Below are 16,900 nucleotides of genomic sequence, written 5' to 3'. Positions count from 1 at the left end.
CAGCATTGTCCATGTATATTATGGGGATAGGAAGAGTTGGAGAGTAGTCAAGCACTGCCTAAAATTATAGCCACGCCCCCATGCATGCTGGTCACGCCCACTGGCGGCATGGTGTGGAAACCCCCCTCTACAAATCCTGCGTTTGCCCCTGCCTCATACAGTGGAGGCTGCCATTTTGTTGGCTGAACCAGTTTTATCGCAATGCAGGCTATTGATTCTCCAGGAAACGGTGACATTTTGTGCGGCATGATTCGGTGATGTCACGACTTCCTAGTGAAGTGTTAGGCTGCAATTGTCGTGAGTAACGGTGCCACCGACAAAATGGCTGCCGCCATATTGTGTAGATTCTAATTATTATTATTGTTTATTTATATAGCAACAGTCTAGATGACAGGTACTCTTGCAAACAATGGGGGGGGGGGGGGGGAAACTAACGTCTCTTCCTGTAATTCGCCTTGTGTTATTCATGACTGTGGTGCCTACCCAAAAACCAGACAGAGGACTGGCTTCAACTTCAAAAGTCAATTTGATCCATCGACTGAATACACAAAAAGAACAGGAAATCTGGTGCCTGTTAGTCTGGGTGGAAGGAGGACCCATGAGCATGGGCAATTCGGTGCATTTATCAACATGCTCGATAATGATCAGATTGATATCAGTTGGATTATTACTATTATTGCGCGTACAGGAATATCAGGCTGGATGCCTAACTCTGGCTGTCATATCGCAGAAAACGTGGCCAGCGCACCTCCACGAAAACTGGGTATGGTAAAGAAACTCTACTCTACGCTGCCTGTGATCTAGCACGGCTAGGGACTGCCAATCAGGTTATAGCTAACATCTGATTGGTTGCTATGGCTTGCAGACCATTAGTGCATCTTTGGGCAGCACGGTGGTTCACACTTCTGCCTCACAGCACTGGGGTCATGAGTTTGATTCCCAAACGTGGCCTTATCTGTGTGGAGTTTGTATGTTCTCCCCGTGTTTGCGTGGGTTTCCTCCGGGTGCTCTGGTTTCCTCCCACATTCCAAAAACATACTGGTAGGTTAATTGGCTGCTATCAAAATTGACCCTACTCTCTATCTGTCTGTCTGTGTGTGTGTGTATGTTAGGGAATTTAGACTGTAAGCTCCAATGACGCAGGGACTGATGTGAGTGAGTTCTCTGTACAGCGCTGCAGAATTAGTGGTGCTATATAAATAGATGATGATGATGATGATAAGCTTCACAGTGGAATTTTTAGCCAATTCTCTATATGAACTATGAGCTGCCTGAGGCTTGTTTTATAGAAGCTGATCCCGTCATTATTAAATAAAAGATTTTAAATTTTAAATAAAACCCCCCGCCTAGGAATGAGATAGAAAGGGAGCAGGTTTAAACAACATCCAAACAAAGAGATTAGTCACTGGGAAGTGTTTGCCAAAGGCTAAAAACCATTTCCACACATTCGCTGACTGTGGAGATATGCTTAGTAAGCATGTTATACTCTTCCCTACAGAAGCCAAGGAGTACCTGTGACCTAGCCACAGTGTACGGGGGCTGAGACAATATACTTATGACTTCACTAGGTACTAGTGACTCCACTAAGGCATGAGACATCGAGGGGCATAGATCGTTATCACCAGGATTGAACACAAAACAATCACCAGGACAGATAAGCGATACTGACCTAGAACTACTACTTCGCAGTTTCTGAAGATGAGCGCATGTGTGAATTGTCTTCCCAGTGGGACTGAAAGCCCAGATTTGGGCTACAGCTCCACTTCTTCCTATAAAAAGAAATAAAAAGTAAAAAATATTTGAAAGATTAAGGACTATTTAACCCATGTCACAGGAGAGTCTGGTGAATGGATAGGCTGTATTCTTAGTGATATCACAGAGATTCTAGTGAATGGATAGGCTGTATTCTTAGTGATGTCACAGGAGATTCCAGTGAATGGATAGGCTGTATTCTTAGTGATGTCACAGGAGATTCCAGTGAATGGATAGGCTGTATTCTTAGTGATGTCACAGGAGATTCCAGTGAATGGATAGGCTGTATTCTTAGTGATGTCACAGGAGATTCCAGTGAATGGATAGGCTGTATTCTCAGTGATATCACAGAGATTCTAGTGAATGGATAGGCTGTTTTCATAGTGATGTCACAGGAGAGTCTAGTGAATGGATAGGCTGTATTCTTAGTGATGTCACAGGAGAGTCTAGTGAATGGATGGCTGTATTCATAGTGATGTCACAGGAGAGTCTAGTGAATGGATGGCTGTATTCATAGTGATGTCACAGGAGAGTCTAGTGAATGGAATGGATAGGCTGTTTTCATAGTGATGTCACAGGAGAGTCTAGTGAATGGATAGTCTGTATTCTTAGTGATGTCACAGGAGAGTCTAGTGAATGGATAGGCTGTATTCTTTGTGATATCACAGAGATTCTCGTGAATGGATAGGCTGTATTCTTAGTGATGTCACAGGAGATTCCAGTGAATGGATAGGCTGTATTCTTAGTGATGTCACAGGAGATTCCAGTGAATGGATAGGCTGTATTCTCAGTGATATCACAGAGATTCTCGTGAATGGATAGGCTGTATTTTTAGGGATTTCACAGGTGACATTTAATAATTTATTACATTGGAATTCACATTAAAACAATACCAATAGTCTGAATTAAATCTGAATTAAACTAATTAAAACTATTATCTGACACTTCTCTTTTAGATATAGTATTCCAATTTTTATGGTTTTAGTCACTGACAGAAGTTGTCATGAAACAGACATTGAGGTACCATTACAGTCTTTGGGGTGTGTAGTATACAGGAATTAATGTGTTATTTGTGTGCTGCGTGTTCAACCTTACTTAAAGCCTACACACAACTGATCAGGTATTTAATATTTAGGACGATCTAAGAAATCATCTCGAAACAGGGAAATAAAAACATTTTTTCAAAGATAATCCAACCTGTCTATTGTTTATTCTCTCTCTTTAGTCTGACATAATTATGTCAGATATGTCAGATTAGTTTCCATGGTTTCTGTTTATTTCTGACAAGAAATATTGCGCTAATAAGTGCAGGTATTTTTCATTGTTTTGTGGTGATTTAGTAAACATTAAAAGAACAATTACGAAACTTGGCAACCATGGTGATAGAATAGAGGTATGGATTCTATTTTTTGGGACTGCTGGGACCTAACATACCCTAAATTTAAAGGTGAATCTGTCTCCCCACACCACCCATGGATCCTCCATATAATTAAATGGTGTTGCAGTGCTCCTCGCAGTGACTGTAGGTGGAGGTACCTAATGATCCTTTCTATGTGTCCGACATCATTATTTTATTTTTGCTTTTTGGAACTGTTGACCAACAAGTTTCTAGATAATAGATCAATAATGTTCCTTACTCTGTCTAAGGCATGGAACCTCAGAAATACACGTTAGCAGAATTTTTGAGTGGAAATTATTTGGGTGAATTGGTGAATTCATGGTAAACGTGTTTAACTCCTGATTTGGTCCAGGTTACTGCAATTGAAAATAAGTGAGGAATGCAAAGACAGTATTCGCACCGTGGGAAGGTATCAGGTAGGCATGTAAGTAATAAAATGATGCCATGGGTTTTAAAGTAGACTAGGGCCCTCATCAGGGGCACCGAAAGGAATCCAGGGCCCTGGTGCAGCTTCTTCTTGGTTCTTGTCCCAAAGTGGCGCACACAGCCTAAAGAGAAGACAGTGCACTGCGCACAACCTAGGAGGGGTGTGACCGTGAGGACCAATAGGTAGCTCCCCACTGTCACAATGCCCCACCCACAGTCCAGCTCTTTATCTATCTATCTATCTATCTATCTATCTATCTATCTATCTATCTATCTATCTATCTATCTATTTACTGACCCTTCTTTTATAAGGATCTTCACTAGGACACTTGTGAGCAACCAGACAGCATCAGTAGTGCTGAGTTTCCCAGCACTAGCCACAATGCTCAATAGTGCTCATTCAGCAGTAACAATAATGCCCAGTAGAATGTTGTGAAATAGCAGTAATGCTTAGTAATATGCCAACAGTAATATGGCAGTAGTAGTAATGTCCAGCAATAAGCTACCAGAGGTAGTAATACCCAGTCACTCGCCAGCAGTAATAATTGTTTCTTTTTTTTTATTGTCTCTCCAGCTATGGACACCACGTGCAGCATTTCAAGGTGCTGAGAGAGAGGAGCGGCACTTACTACCTGTGGGAGACCAAGTTTAGCTCCCTGAACGAGCTGGTGGAGCATTACCGATCAAGTTCCATCGCCAAAACCCACCAAGTGCTCCTGCGAGATGAGGAGGAGAAGGTAGAGACCGGGGGAGGGACAGGGAAATGATGATTAACCCCAAGTGTCAGTGTACCATTGTTCTGTAACCCCAAGTGTCAGTGTACCATTGTTCTGTAACCCCAAGTGTCAGTGTACCATTGTTCTGTAATCCCAAGTGTCAGTGTACCATTGTTCTGTAACCCCATGTGTCAGTGTACCATTGTTCTGTAACCCCAAGTGTCAGTGTGCCATTGTTCTGTAACCCCATGTGTCAGTGTACCATTGTACTGTTACCCCAAGTGTCAGTGAACCATTGTTCTATAACCCCAAGTGTCAGTGTACCATTGTTCTATAACCCCAAGTGTTAGTGTACCATTGTTCTATAACCCCAAGTGTCAGTGAACCATTGTTCTATAACCCCAAGTGTCAGTGTACCATTGTTCTATAACCCCAAGTGTCAGTGTACCATTGTTCTGTAACTCCAAGTCTCAGTATCCCATTGTTCTGTAACCCCAAGTGTCAGTGTACCATTGTTCTGTAACCCCAAGTGTCAGTGTACCATTGTACTGTTACCCCAAGTGTCAGTGAACCATTGTTCTATAACCCCAAGTGTCAGTGTACCATTGTTCTATAGCCCCAAGTGTCAGTGTACCATTGTTCTGTAACTCCAAGTCTCAGTATCCCATTGTTCTGTAACCCCAAGTGTCAGTGTACCATTGTTCTGTAACCCCAAGTGTCAGTGTACCATTGTACTGTTACCCCAAGTGTCAGTGAACCATTGTTCTATAACCCCAAGTGTCAGTGTACCATTGTTCTATAGCCCCAAGTGTCAGTGTACCATTGTTCTGTAACCCCAAGTGTCAGTGTACCATTGTTCTGTAACACCAAGTGTCAGTGTGCCATTGTTCTGTAACACCAAGTGTCAGTGTTTCATTGTTCTGTAACCCCAAGTGTCAGTGTCCCATTGTTCTGTAACCCCAAGTGTCAGTGTACCATTGTTCTGTAACCCCAAGTGTCAGTGTGCCATTGTTCTGTATCCCCAAGTGTCAGTGTGTCATTGTTCTGTTACCCTAAAAGAACTGATCCCCAATAGAATGAATAGCATTTCTGACAACAAACCAAACTCAGATTCTAAAACTCCATATATGTTTCTGGCTCACTGGTCCCTTTGCCTTAAACAGCGCCTGTCACCATTGCAGAACAGAAGCAGCCGTTTTGTGCGCTGAGCCTGTAACTCGGTGTATGCAGCCTATCAGTTCACTGGGAGCCAGAGCCTCATAAAGTGGCCATGTAATTTCCCCTGTCCCAGTGAACTGATTAGCTGCGCTCTCCTGCCCCAGCCGCTATAGTATATGAAGTGGTAGAATTCCTGGGTGGCTTTACCAAGCAATATGTTTCAAAGAAAACGCCTCAGACACGAGAGGACTTTATTTAACAAGAGAGCTACAAAATATCTGATGATGAAGTAAGCTACATTTCAGTATAATATTATTAAATAACACAAGATAGAAAGACTATATATTAGGTACACACAGTGTAGGATACCAGGGACATTATCCATACATTTATGTAATTGTCACTAAAATAAGTATAAGACAAAGTGCAACACTCTGCTGTATCTAAAATACCCATGATGCTCTCCATGGTCATAATATGATGGTCATTGACATTGACCATCCATTCACATTTTATACAGCTCATCCGTTGAAAGGGACAGGCAGTCTTATATAAGGAAGCTGCACAGTTCCCCAGTATTTTCATAGCACCTGTTTTATTACACTAATGAATAGTTTTTGTCAGTCTCTATGGACTGAATACTGGGCGCACAGTGCCCCGCCCTCTAGTATCACATGACCTGTTTTGACTTTTTGTGTTCTAAAATGGAATGTATAGGTACCATACAACCAAAAGGCAGGTGCGTCCTTTACTGGAATTAGGATCACAACTAAATACAATGGGAAACACACATTCTGTGCAGAGGAAGAAATATCTTCCTCCATATTCACAGAGTAATTACAGATATATTCAGTTCTAATGTTCCTGACGTTCGTCAGTAGTTCTCTTATATTAAACAACTTGTATAGCTGTATAAAGAGCCAACTCATACCACGTCTAGTGCTGCAAATATGGACCTGCGATCATTTTACCCCTGCAATATTTGCCGATGAGTCAGAGCTGGGCAGTCCAGGCGGGCTACCCAAAATTCGGGCGCTTCCCCGACATTCTGGGGGAGTAGGGAAGTACGGGTTAGGAGAATCATGGGAGCACATATTATTTCCCACTCTCTCCTCCGGTAACTATCACATGCACAGTAAAGACTCCAGGGGGCATATTTAATAAAGCACGATAGTGCTTTTAACGGGTCATTAAGGTGTCCTCCTGTCCTCCGCAAATTTATTAAGGGTGCATCGCAGCAGATATCTGCTGCTTTGCATTCCTCTTCATTTTTGGGAGCAGTCACCATTCAACAAGCTTCAGCTGGCGTACATCATCGGAATTGAAGAAATCTAATGCTGTCAGCTCTGCTCCGAAGAGCAGAGCTGGACAGCGCATGTGTGGAGGGATCACATGATCCCTCCCTGTCACTCAGCGCGCTCTCTCTGCAACTATCGTTGCAGAGACAGAGAGGGGATCTGTGTGCGCATGTCCAGGTCTTGGAACTGGACATGCGCAATTGAAGAGTGAAGAGAAGACCCGGAGACAGCGCTTCCGAAGAGGGGGGTAAGTATGACTTTTTTTATCACTGAAACAGCAGTTTTTCGGAACTGCTGTTTCTGTGCAGGGCTGTACATAAATGTGAGAAATAGTTCAATCCTTATCATTGCGATAAGGATTGAAAACTACTTTTCACTTTATGTGAATATTGATAAATGTGCCCCCAGGTCAGAACCTGGACTTGTTATGTTAGTTACATCGGATGTGCTGTCCCGGGATGATTTTTTAAATAAATGGCCATGAAATATCATCCCTTATCATTGCGATAAGGGATGATATTTAATGGGGGCCATTAATAAATAAGCCCCTTGAACAGTCTCCCTTAGCAAAACAAATCTAATTTTTGCACAGGATCTCACAACTAGGCTCCTCCGTCTGCCTCATTAGCACTTAGCAAGAGACACCTTCAGACCACCCAGCACCTTCCATCGGACTGAGTAACATGTTGCTTCTCCGCAAACTCTTCTATCCTGCTGTATTGTGTTGTTACACCACCCAGACGTGTGATTTCACCAATGAGGATATTGCACAGTTATGCGCCTTGTAGAGTAGATCCGGTTTCTAAATGGGAAAACAACTGTGAATAGTGCTCGAGTACCTCCCTAAGGAGCCTATTTATCAATCATTTTTTTGCTGTAAATCCCGCAAATCTAAGTACTCTTCAAATGTATTATTGGTGCATGGCTCTGCTGCTTTGCATTTTTTTTTTCTCAAAATACATAGCAGTCCCCATAGATGTCTACGTACCGCAATTTATCAACTTTGGTAAAAACGTTTCCACGTGTGGTAATGTACGCCAGCTCATTTCTGATCGTTTTCAGCACTGTTAAGCTCTGCTCCGAAGAGCAGATCTTTAAAGCGCGGGTGCAGCCCTGTCACATGACCCAGGTCCTTCGGGTCAGCGCTGTTTGGATGCCTGTGCGCATGCCCGAGTTATCAATTGGCGCATGCGCACAGGATTTGCAAGGATGAACGGAGAAGCCACCCAGAATCGCATTGCAATGATGGAGTGGTAAGTTTTTTTTCCACAGGAACAGCAGTTTATCGGAACCGCTGTTTCTGTGTTGGTTTTTTAATAAATTTGAGAAATAGTTCAATCCTTATCAATGCGATAAGGATTGAAAACTATTTTTATTTTTTTGCGTATATTGATAAATGTGCCCCTAAGTTGGTTCAAATCTAAACTTACTTTACTGTACAGTAAACGCAGTGTAGATATTGCGGGGGGGGGGGGGGTTTCTGGTTCTCCAGAAACCCCTCCCCTCCGCGAACAAACGGTACTGTACAGCAGCCGCGGTGCTGTCAAAGGAGCATGCGCGGCAGCTCTCTCTCTCTCTATTTTTTTTTTTGAAGGGGGGGATCCTGCGTTTGCCCCTATCCCTATATACCACCATCAGCTCAGGATAGGACACAGCCAGTCCGGTGACTGTATAGGTCTATCAGCATACCACAGTGCTTTCTCAGAAAGTCTCCAGGACTCTTGTGTTACAGTCACATGAGAAAAGCTGTGGTATATTTGTCTACAAACATGTTTTCCTCCTGTGTGCACCGCATTCAGCGTGTTGTGTACAATCTGGGTGTCTCCCAGCGCCTGGAGCATGTAAATAAGAAGAGTGATTACCAGGCGATTTCTGTAGGTGAATAGATGCCAGCGTTATATGCTTTGGGATTGTCACCTATAAAAGGCAATGCTGACATCTGATTGGCTGAGTGATAATAACACAATAATGACAAGGATCTTGTAGCCAAAGCTTGTTTTACACCCTGTGTCTGGAATGTGCTTGTAAACAGCTGAGACGCGCACAGAGGAATGGAGCTGAAAGTCATTTAATAGGGGATTTTCATCTATTTCATGTGATCCTTGTGCTACATATAGGACCCATAATTTAAAGGGGAACTCCGCATTCAGAGATTGTAAACTCAGGTCGGTGCGTTGAATATAAGTCGTATCTGCACTCTGCACCACAGGTCTGTTATCATAATTCAGGGCAATACAAATAAACAAATCTGCCTGTATAAAATCTAATTCTCTGTAGGTCATGTTCCCCTTTAATGTTGTGCTGCAGCAATAGACTGTCTTAGGACTTCCAGCTACCGCTGAACTGCAAAATCCAAACATACTAACTGGGCAGCTATGATACGGCCATATATAATAATGAATTATAAATGAACAGCCACAAGAATTACAATTGATACTTCTGTTAGAATGAACAGCAATGCTACTGTAATCAAACCGAGGGGTGGTTTCCTAGTGCCTGGAAACCCCCCTCCAAGCCTGGGGCACTGTATAATTGAGGTGGCTGGACCCTGCCCCTGCTTCACACGGCTCTGCTTGAAAAGGGAGAGCTGCGTGCACCTAACAGTAGTGCACGCAGCATTGCCCATGTATATTATGGGGACAGGAAGAGTTGGAGAGCAGCCAAGCACTGTCTAATATTATAGCCACGCCCCCATGCATGCTGGTCACGCCCACTGGCGGCGTGGTGTGGAAACCCCCCTCCACAAATCCTGCGTTAGCCCCTGTCTACCTATCCTAAGTTATCCTTGCTACATAGTAATTGAGGGACTTGAAAGAAGTCTGTTTATAAATTACCTATACTTCTAAGCAAGGAAGTTAAGTTTAAACTTTGGAAAATAATACTAGACGGTAATAATAAAATCAGAAAAATGTATAAATACATTTGTATGTATACACTGAAAAATAAACAAAATGAAAAAATAATATGTAGCAAAAGTATTAAATAATCGTCTGTTTCCTTACAACTAATAAGGCTTTGTATCTAACCTCTATGAGAAGGTATCTTTTTTACCAGTTATATACACATGAATGGTTAGTGTCTTTTGTAGCTATACTTTTGATTCTATTTAGCTGCTTTTTTTTTAATATAGACCTTGCAGCAGTGAGTTTGTACAATTAATTGGATATCAATAAACATTATGGAGTAAATTTACTGAGATGCTTTTCTTTTATTTTGCAAATGGCCACAAATCCCCAGCGGTTTTCGGCTGGGTCGCAGGATTATAGTTCCTGGGACACACCTCCCTGATATATCTAGTTAATTATAATGCGCTACGCTATTATAGCACTTTATAATATAGCACACTGTGTGCGGTTATAGGTGTCAGGAGAGCTAAGATCCTCGTCAGACTCTGTAATTATAAGAGCATTGTCCAGGACCCGGCTCGAGTGCTGTGGTCGGTGATGAGCACTGAACAACGAGGGTCATAGTTAGATCATGTGCTCTTCTCTAAAGGGATAGAATAGGGAAAAAATATATTTAAGGCGAAGGATCCCTTTAACTTTTCACATTTGTATAAAATAAAACCTGCATGTTAGAGACACAGAGAACGAGAGTTATGGAAATAAAGATGGGGTTTCACTTCTCATTTTCGTCCGGCCTCCACCCACTACTGGTTGAGCTCATGGAACGTCTGATTACAGGTGGGGGCATCCGTGCATGAGAGATACTGTACGTTACTTAACTCTCATGTTGTCATCTACCGTCACATTGCATTCTCTACACATCTTACTCTCTTATAAGGTAGTAAATTGTATCATTACACTTTTTTTTCTTTATGTAGTCTGCCGTCGGGGATTTTCTCCCTTGTCTGAGAATTACGTGTTTAATAACTTGCTGTGAACTTGTGAGTACCTATACAACCTCAATGGTACCCCCCACACTTATTTAGACTTTTGCAGAAAGAAATATAAGCACGGTGGCTCAGTGGTTAGCACTTCTGCCTTACAGCACTGGGGTCATGAGTTCAATTCCGACCATGGCCTTATCTGTGAGGAGTTTGTATGTTCTCCCTGTGTTTGCGTAGGTTTCCTCCGGGTGCTCCGGTTTCCTCCCACACTCCAAAAACATACTGGTAGGCTGCTATCAAATTGACCCTAGTCTCTGTCTGTCTGTGTGTGTGTATATTAGGGAATTTAGACTGTAAGCTCCAATGGGGCAGGGACTGATGTGAGTGAGCTCTCTGTACAGCGCTGCGGAATCAATGGCGCTATATAAAAAAATGATGATGATGATGATCATGTTCTTATACAACACTCTCTATATGTTTCTACTCACACAAAATATTGTAGCTGAAGCTGCTGCCTAGGTTAACCTCACTATACGCCCATCTCTGGCGGTGGAGGGCATCTTACCATATTTTTTACACCACACCCTATTTTGTTGCTCTACCTAACTGGCTACACATGCAACAATTCGGTCTCCAAGCCTGATTGAAGCATGCCCTGTGAATAATTCAGCCACGCTCGTAAGTCAAATTGGGCATATTCAGTTGTTTAGTAGGTGGACTGACTGAACAGACCACGAGGGACTATACGCTTCCTTGTGGTGGATGACCACACACACACAGATGAACGCTGTCATTGTCAGGCAAGATTCTCCTCCCTGTTCGATTAAACCTTATTAGATTTGTATTAAGTCAATCAATTCAAAGGTGACAACTGTCCCATGTACAGGTCGGTTGGTCCAAAAAAAAGCAACATCGGTCTTAAATATTGTAAACTAATCAGACCACGGTTACCGTCTTCTGGGGTAGATGACTGGACTTCAGACAGACAACTCAAAGATATCACACCAGTCAATTGTTTTGGTTTGACTAGCCACAGCAAGTATTTTCCAGTCATAAAAATAAACAAACAGAAAGAAAACTCTTGCCTGTCCAGCACTAACTAAACATTCAGAAACACCCTGTCTCAAGTGAGGGACATTGCGTCCCACACCCATACAAAAATACAAGACTTACTGGTCACCGATTGCAGTGTCTCTCAGGCAGGTGGCATCCAACCTCCTCCCCAGACTGTGAGAGAGAGAGGAAACTGCCTAGCAGCTTTTTGTCAGCACCTTGCAGGTGCAATTCCTGATTAGTCTGCTGTGTGCCTGGGAGATCAGAAGACCCGGACTGGTCCTTATGTATGGAGCCCACCCTTCTCTCTCCATACATAACCCCAGAGACCCTTACCAGTTTTTCCTACAGCTGTAGGAAAAATAAAGATGGGCTTCATACATAATGCCCAGTACAGTATGCCAATATGCTCAGAAACGCACTGAACTGTTTGTACAATAGAAGAGGCATTATTTCTTAGATGAAACAAGTTTTCCTAATGAAAAGTAACACAGGTTAGTGTACAAATAGCCTTGTGCATTTCTGTGCATACGAACACTTGACCTATTTCTTTTTAAATCAAATATTTTTGTTTACCATTTTCAAAAACACAAAGAAAAAAAACTGCACAATCGAGAAAAACATTCCTAGTCTAAAATTGTTCTGAATCTAAACCAATGTGACGCGAACGGTGTTAAGTCGCCTTCTACAATAGTAACTCTATTCTGGCGCAGCAATCTAAACCTCTGATCCCATACACTTCAACTCCAACCCGCCCCAGGGGCAGAAAGCGAATGGTAAGTGGTGCACTAGGAGGGACCCAAGGGGCAGAAAAGCAAAATTGTTTGTAGGTCCCCTGTGCCACCCAAGCAGAACACTCAGTCAGGGTCAAAGTCAGCCGCCAACTACCTGATTGCAAACCTCGATTATGTCCATCGGGGCAAACTTTATAGTATTTTGGCATAGTATTCCGGGATTGATATGTAAACCGTTCGTGTCCTTACTTGTGGCCTCATTAACCAGGTGTACCCAGTTAGGAAAAACTGGTCCCTCCCGGGCCATCCATGCTCTGACAATGGTGATTGTGGCCATTGCAAGGAGATTGTTAATGTATTTAGTTGCGACACTTGACCTATTTATATAGGTATAATATGATTTACAGTAATCTGTATACAGGTGACTTGAACGATTATAAACTTTACGTGCACAATTTAATCAGTTCATTAAATCTTCTTAGCATGGTTATTACTTTACAGATAAATCAGGCACCGACATGACATCTGCCTAGAGGGCCTCTTTATATTAAACATATTCAATATATACGCGGGATGCAGGATTATTAACCAAGGGTTTGTAACGAGTAGAATGTTCGTTATCGTTTGTTGTGACGGGATCAATTTATACCTGTCAGGCTGTCAAATTATTAACGTCTATTTTTCCACCAATGATTATATTACAACAACATTTATGAAAAATGCTGTTGCCTCCCAGCCTGGAGGTGCCCAGACTGCGTATAGAAGCGTGAAAGTAATGGGAGACTCGTGTATTATTGTACGACTAGAAATAGCAGTTTTACCAGGAACGTCTCAGATTCTGTACAATGTATGTCTCTGCAAATATACAGCGTTCATATGAATAACTCTGATCTTATACGCAGGTCTGTAGAGTATTAGTGGGCTAGCCCAAATTTCCAACTTTTATTAAAGAGCGCTGTCCAGCCTCCCAGCCCTGTATTTATTAAAACAGTCACACGTGGACAGTACCACTTCTCTTGCACGTGTGGCATCATCGACTCTGGAGGGTTTAGTGCAGTCTTAAGCAGTCTGTGGACTACAAATCCCAGCAGGCCCTTTCAGCCAACAGCTAGAGAGCCACAGGTTGCTTAACCCTGTGTTTGAAGGCTGTGGTAGACCCAGAGGCCCCCTGACACCTGTAAATGGAACAGGATTAAGGAACTCTGCAAGATCTTGGATGCCCAATGAGCGAGGAGTGTTGAGCACATGTGACTGTTGGCAGTAGACATAGTTGGATAACGCTGAAACTTTATTTTTTTTTAGAGCTTTATTTATAATTTTCAGCACACAATATAGAAATAACCCGCATGAACCAAAGCGGACAAAAACAGGTGGTAACTCGAAAGTTAGATAAGTCAAACTAAACATTCCGGAAGGAGCAATTGAAAATTGTACGTAGGTGAACGTGTGAGACCAGCCGAGAACTGATAAAAAAAAAATCTATGGAATTGTAAGCTTGCTTCTATGTTAATAGGTCTATTTTTAAAAGGTAACAAATAAATGCTGATCCTAGGATTAAACATCAATTTGGCTACCCACGTAGATCGCACATAGGCCCAATATTGGATATAGCAGTATGTATTGCAGGTATTATGATAGAGTAAAAGTGTTAATTTTTTCACCGTGTGTCAATATATTAATGATTATGGATATCCTATTGCCAGAATACTGTTTGGACTGTATTGAAAGGGGGGGATAGTTCCATAAGCAATGTACGTATCTTCCTTCTCTGAAGACATTACCAGAAATATATTTGGGTATTTCTTGGCGCATTGTGTCTAATCTTCATGTACGGCTGGTGGTATTTGTAGAGAACATTGGCATACTCAGTTTTCCATCCATAAATATATCTACCAGAAATCATTTACCTATATGAACTTCATACACATGGAACAAAACGTCCACCCCTAAATGTGTCTAACTTGGTTCTCATACATGTACCTAATTGTCTGGTAAAGTGTGTCTATCTATTACCATTCCCACCACCCGACTTCCTCTGTCTCATAGGAGGACACCAGTAATGGTTTCAACTTTTTACTCCCCCCACAGAGAAAAAAGCAGTTTGTCCAGGCTCAGTACAACTTCATGTCCGGGAAGCCTACGGAGTTGTCATTCCAGCGTGGGGATATCATCGAAGTCATGGACAACTCGGATCCCAACTGGTGGAGTGGAAGGATCGCCGGGAGGATTGGCCTTTTCCCTCACAACTACGTCAACCAGATCCAGTTGTGACCAGATGCACATGATTATTAGACCTCTGGGGGTTCTTATTGAACTTAACGGGCAACCAGAAGGCGACCATCTGCTCCATTGAGATAGGGCGGAGGACATTGCCTAGGCTTCAACATATCTTCTCTTCATTCTAGTAAGAGACTGAACTTTGTATCTAGAAATTCTTCCATAGAAGCAGAGTGTCTTGCTTTATATTGGCTTTAGAGGGACAATAATATTACATAATGGTTACACACGTTTTGATATATTCCCCCAAAACGTGTCTATAAACCCTTCCCCTGAGTTCAGGGCATAATAGCGTGCCATGCTGGTACACGGAAGGAGGGCTGGTTCTTATCTCCAAACAATCATCTGCTAGTGGAACTACTTAATGGCTTCAAACATAGTCACAGAAAAGCAATTTAATGATTAAAAGGCACCCTCAGAATATAAAGTATAAATGCTTAGGAAACAATCGGATATTTAACTGTTCTTTAAAAAGACAATCTACCAAACCCATAAAAGGAAAGCCGTAGCCTACGCTTGTAGTATCCCCCCCTAGACAGTTGTTATTACCCCCACTTATACACGGGGAGGGGGGGGCACAAATATGTCATCACAGTACATTACACCATATGAAGGTATATAGGGAGCTGGTTGCTCCTAATATCTTCTAATCGTTTTGTTTTTGCTGAGATCATTCCCGGTTCCTCAATGGAACAATTTTAAAATGAGTGTAAGTGGGAGGGGCCTGTTTATATCATGCATAGGGACTGACCGGCGGACTGCGTGACTGCAGACTGCGGTTCTTTATTTTAGGAGGAAGAAACCCCGCTGTAAAGCAAAGATATGAAGAGACTTTTATGACATCCGTCAAAGACAAAGCCGCCAGTCACTGTGTTTGGTTTGCGCTTTGTAACATACGCCGGCAGGGTGGGGTGGGGGGTGGGGGTTTGGGCAAGTCAAAAATCCTGGCGTCCTCTAAAGTGTTTGTTCAAGTACAAGTATTACATTCTTCCTATAATGGAGTATTTTGCACCTCATTAATCCCTGTCAATCAGGTGCAATGTCATATTTACTTCCCAGCTGGTAGTCACACCTCATTGAATATTTTCTGATTTGCCCCAATGAGCTGCTGTCTTAAACTTCAGTTTAAAAGGAAAAAAAAAAAGAGTAAATTGTCTCCTGAAAAAACCCATGTTACAATGCAAGAGGTGCAAATTAGTTTATTATTTTGCACGTAAGTTAAATACTGGCTGTTTTTTCATGTAGCACACAAATACTTGATAGCTTTAATTTTATACTAAAAGTTGATCTATGACATGTCCTACCCCAACTATATATCTGTCCCCACATTTTAAATTTACCTCCCCCTCCAATGCAACATGGTTTTACCCAGGTGCAAAGTTACTCCCTTTTTATGCTTAACTCTTTAATGACTCAGGCCCAATGTGTTCCACCAACAATGTGTGACCTTGTAAATACTTTGTGTGAAGATGGCTGTCTAATGTAACTTTTCCTCAATAACGTTCCACATTTTATTCAAAATCCCAGGTAAAACCAGGTATGAATTTTGTGTTCCAGGTGTCTTATCTCTCAGCACTTGTCTAGTTTATCTAAAAATGTTATATACAGAAAGGAAGGGAAAAAAGATGTAGGTCAATAATTGTAATTTGTATGTCACGTAAGAAAGTGTGGGCAGTCGTGTGGGCAAGTAGACTGACGTCAATAAATCTTGGAGTCCTGGTCAACCTCCACTTTCGGTGTCCTCTTATTTTTATACAATTTAGTCTTCTTGTCTTTAAATGCCAAAACAATAGATTGTAAGCTCTGTGGGACAGAAGGTTAATGATTTTGATAATAAGGTGTAGAGTAACTGGCCGAGTTATTTAAGACAATTATATGTCTCAGCTTCTTTGCAAGGTAAGTAAGTTGTCTGCGACATCACAGGATTGATTTTACCCAATTACATCAACAAAAATGTATGTATGTTCCCAATCTCTAAATAAAGTTTATTTTCTGTTTATATTCTTGTAAATGTTCAGTAAAAGACCTGATTATGTTAAACCTGATTTCTCTGTCTATTCATGTTACATCCTCTTTGATGTGGAGAGAGGGAGTATCGTTATTTTTAAGAGGTCGTCTCCTGAGTTGTACTCGAGAGTTCAAGTTTAGAATTGAGTCAGGTTCAGAGTGTCCATCGCTCGGTGTGACGAGATGGGACCGCGTGAGGTTCCAGAGCCCGTGAGATAAATGGAGAGGAATAAGATGAGCGCTGTGACCAC

The 16,900-nt window shown here is 42.0% G+C and overlaps 1 protein-coding gene and 1 long non-coding RNA gene across 3 annotated transcripts in view; both read left to right on the top strand.

Moving 5' to 3' along the window:
• The window catches only part of GRAP (GRB2 related adaptor protein), a 46,841-nt gene extending 30,159 nt beyond the window's left edge, over positions 1-16,682 (top strand). For both annotated transcript variants that reach the window (XM_075179247.1, XM_075179246.1), the window contains exons 5-6: positions 4,152-4,314; positions 14,454-16,682. In XM_075179247.1, coding sequence (XP_075035348.1) covers positions 4,152-4,314; positions 14,454-14,636 — 346 coding nt within the window. In that variant the 3' untranslated portion in view covers positions 14,637-16,682. The remainder of the gene's footprint in view (positions 1-4,151; positions 4,315-14,453) is intronic.
• Positions 4,321-4,944, top strand: LOC142097425 (uncharacterized). Its single transcript, XR_012678181.1, has 3 exons — positions 4,321-4,512; positions 4,731-4,760; positions 4,917-4,944. It is a non-coding gene; the product is annotated as an uncharacterized LOC142097425 (long non-coding RNA).
• Positions 16,683-16,900: the final 218 nt, after the last annotated feature.

Source organism: Mixophyes fleayi, chromosome 7 (genome assembly GCF_038048845.1).
Source record: "Mixophyes fleayi isolate aMixFle1 chromosome 7, aMixFle1.hap1, whole genome shotgun sequence".
NCBI classification, from domain to species: Eukaryota; Metazoa; Chordata; class Amphibia; order Anura; family Limnodynastidae; genus Mixophyes; species Mixophyes fleayi.
The sequence above is the reverse complement of the archived record's forward strand: the minus strand, read 5'-3'. Positions and strand labels throughout refer to the sequence as shown.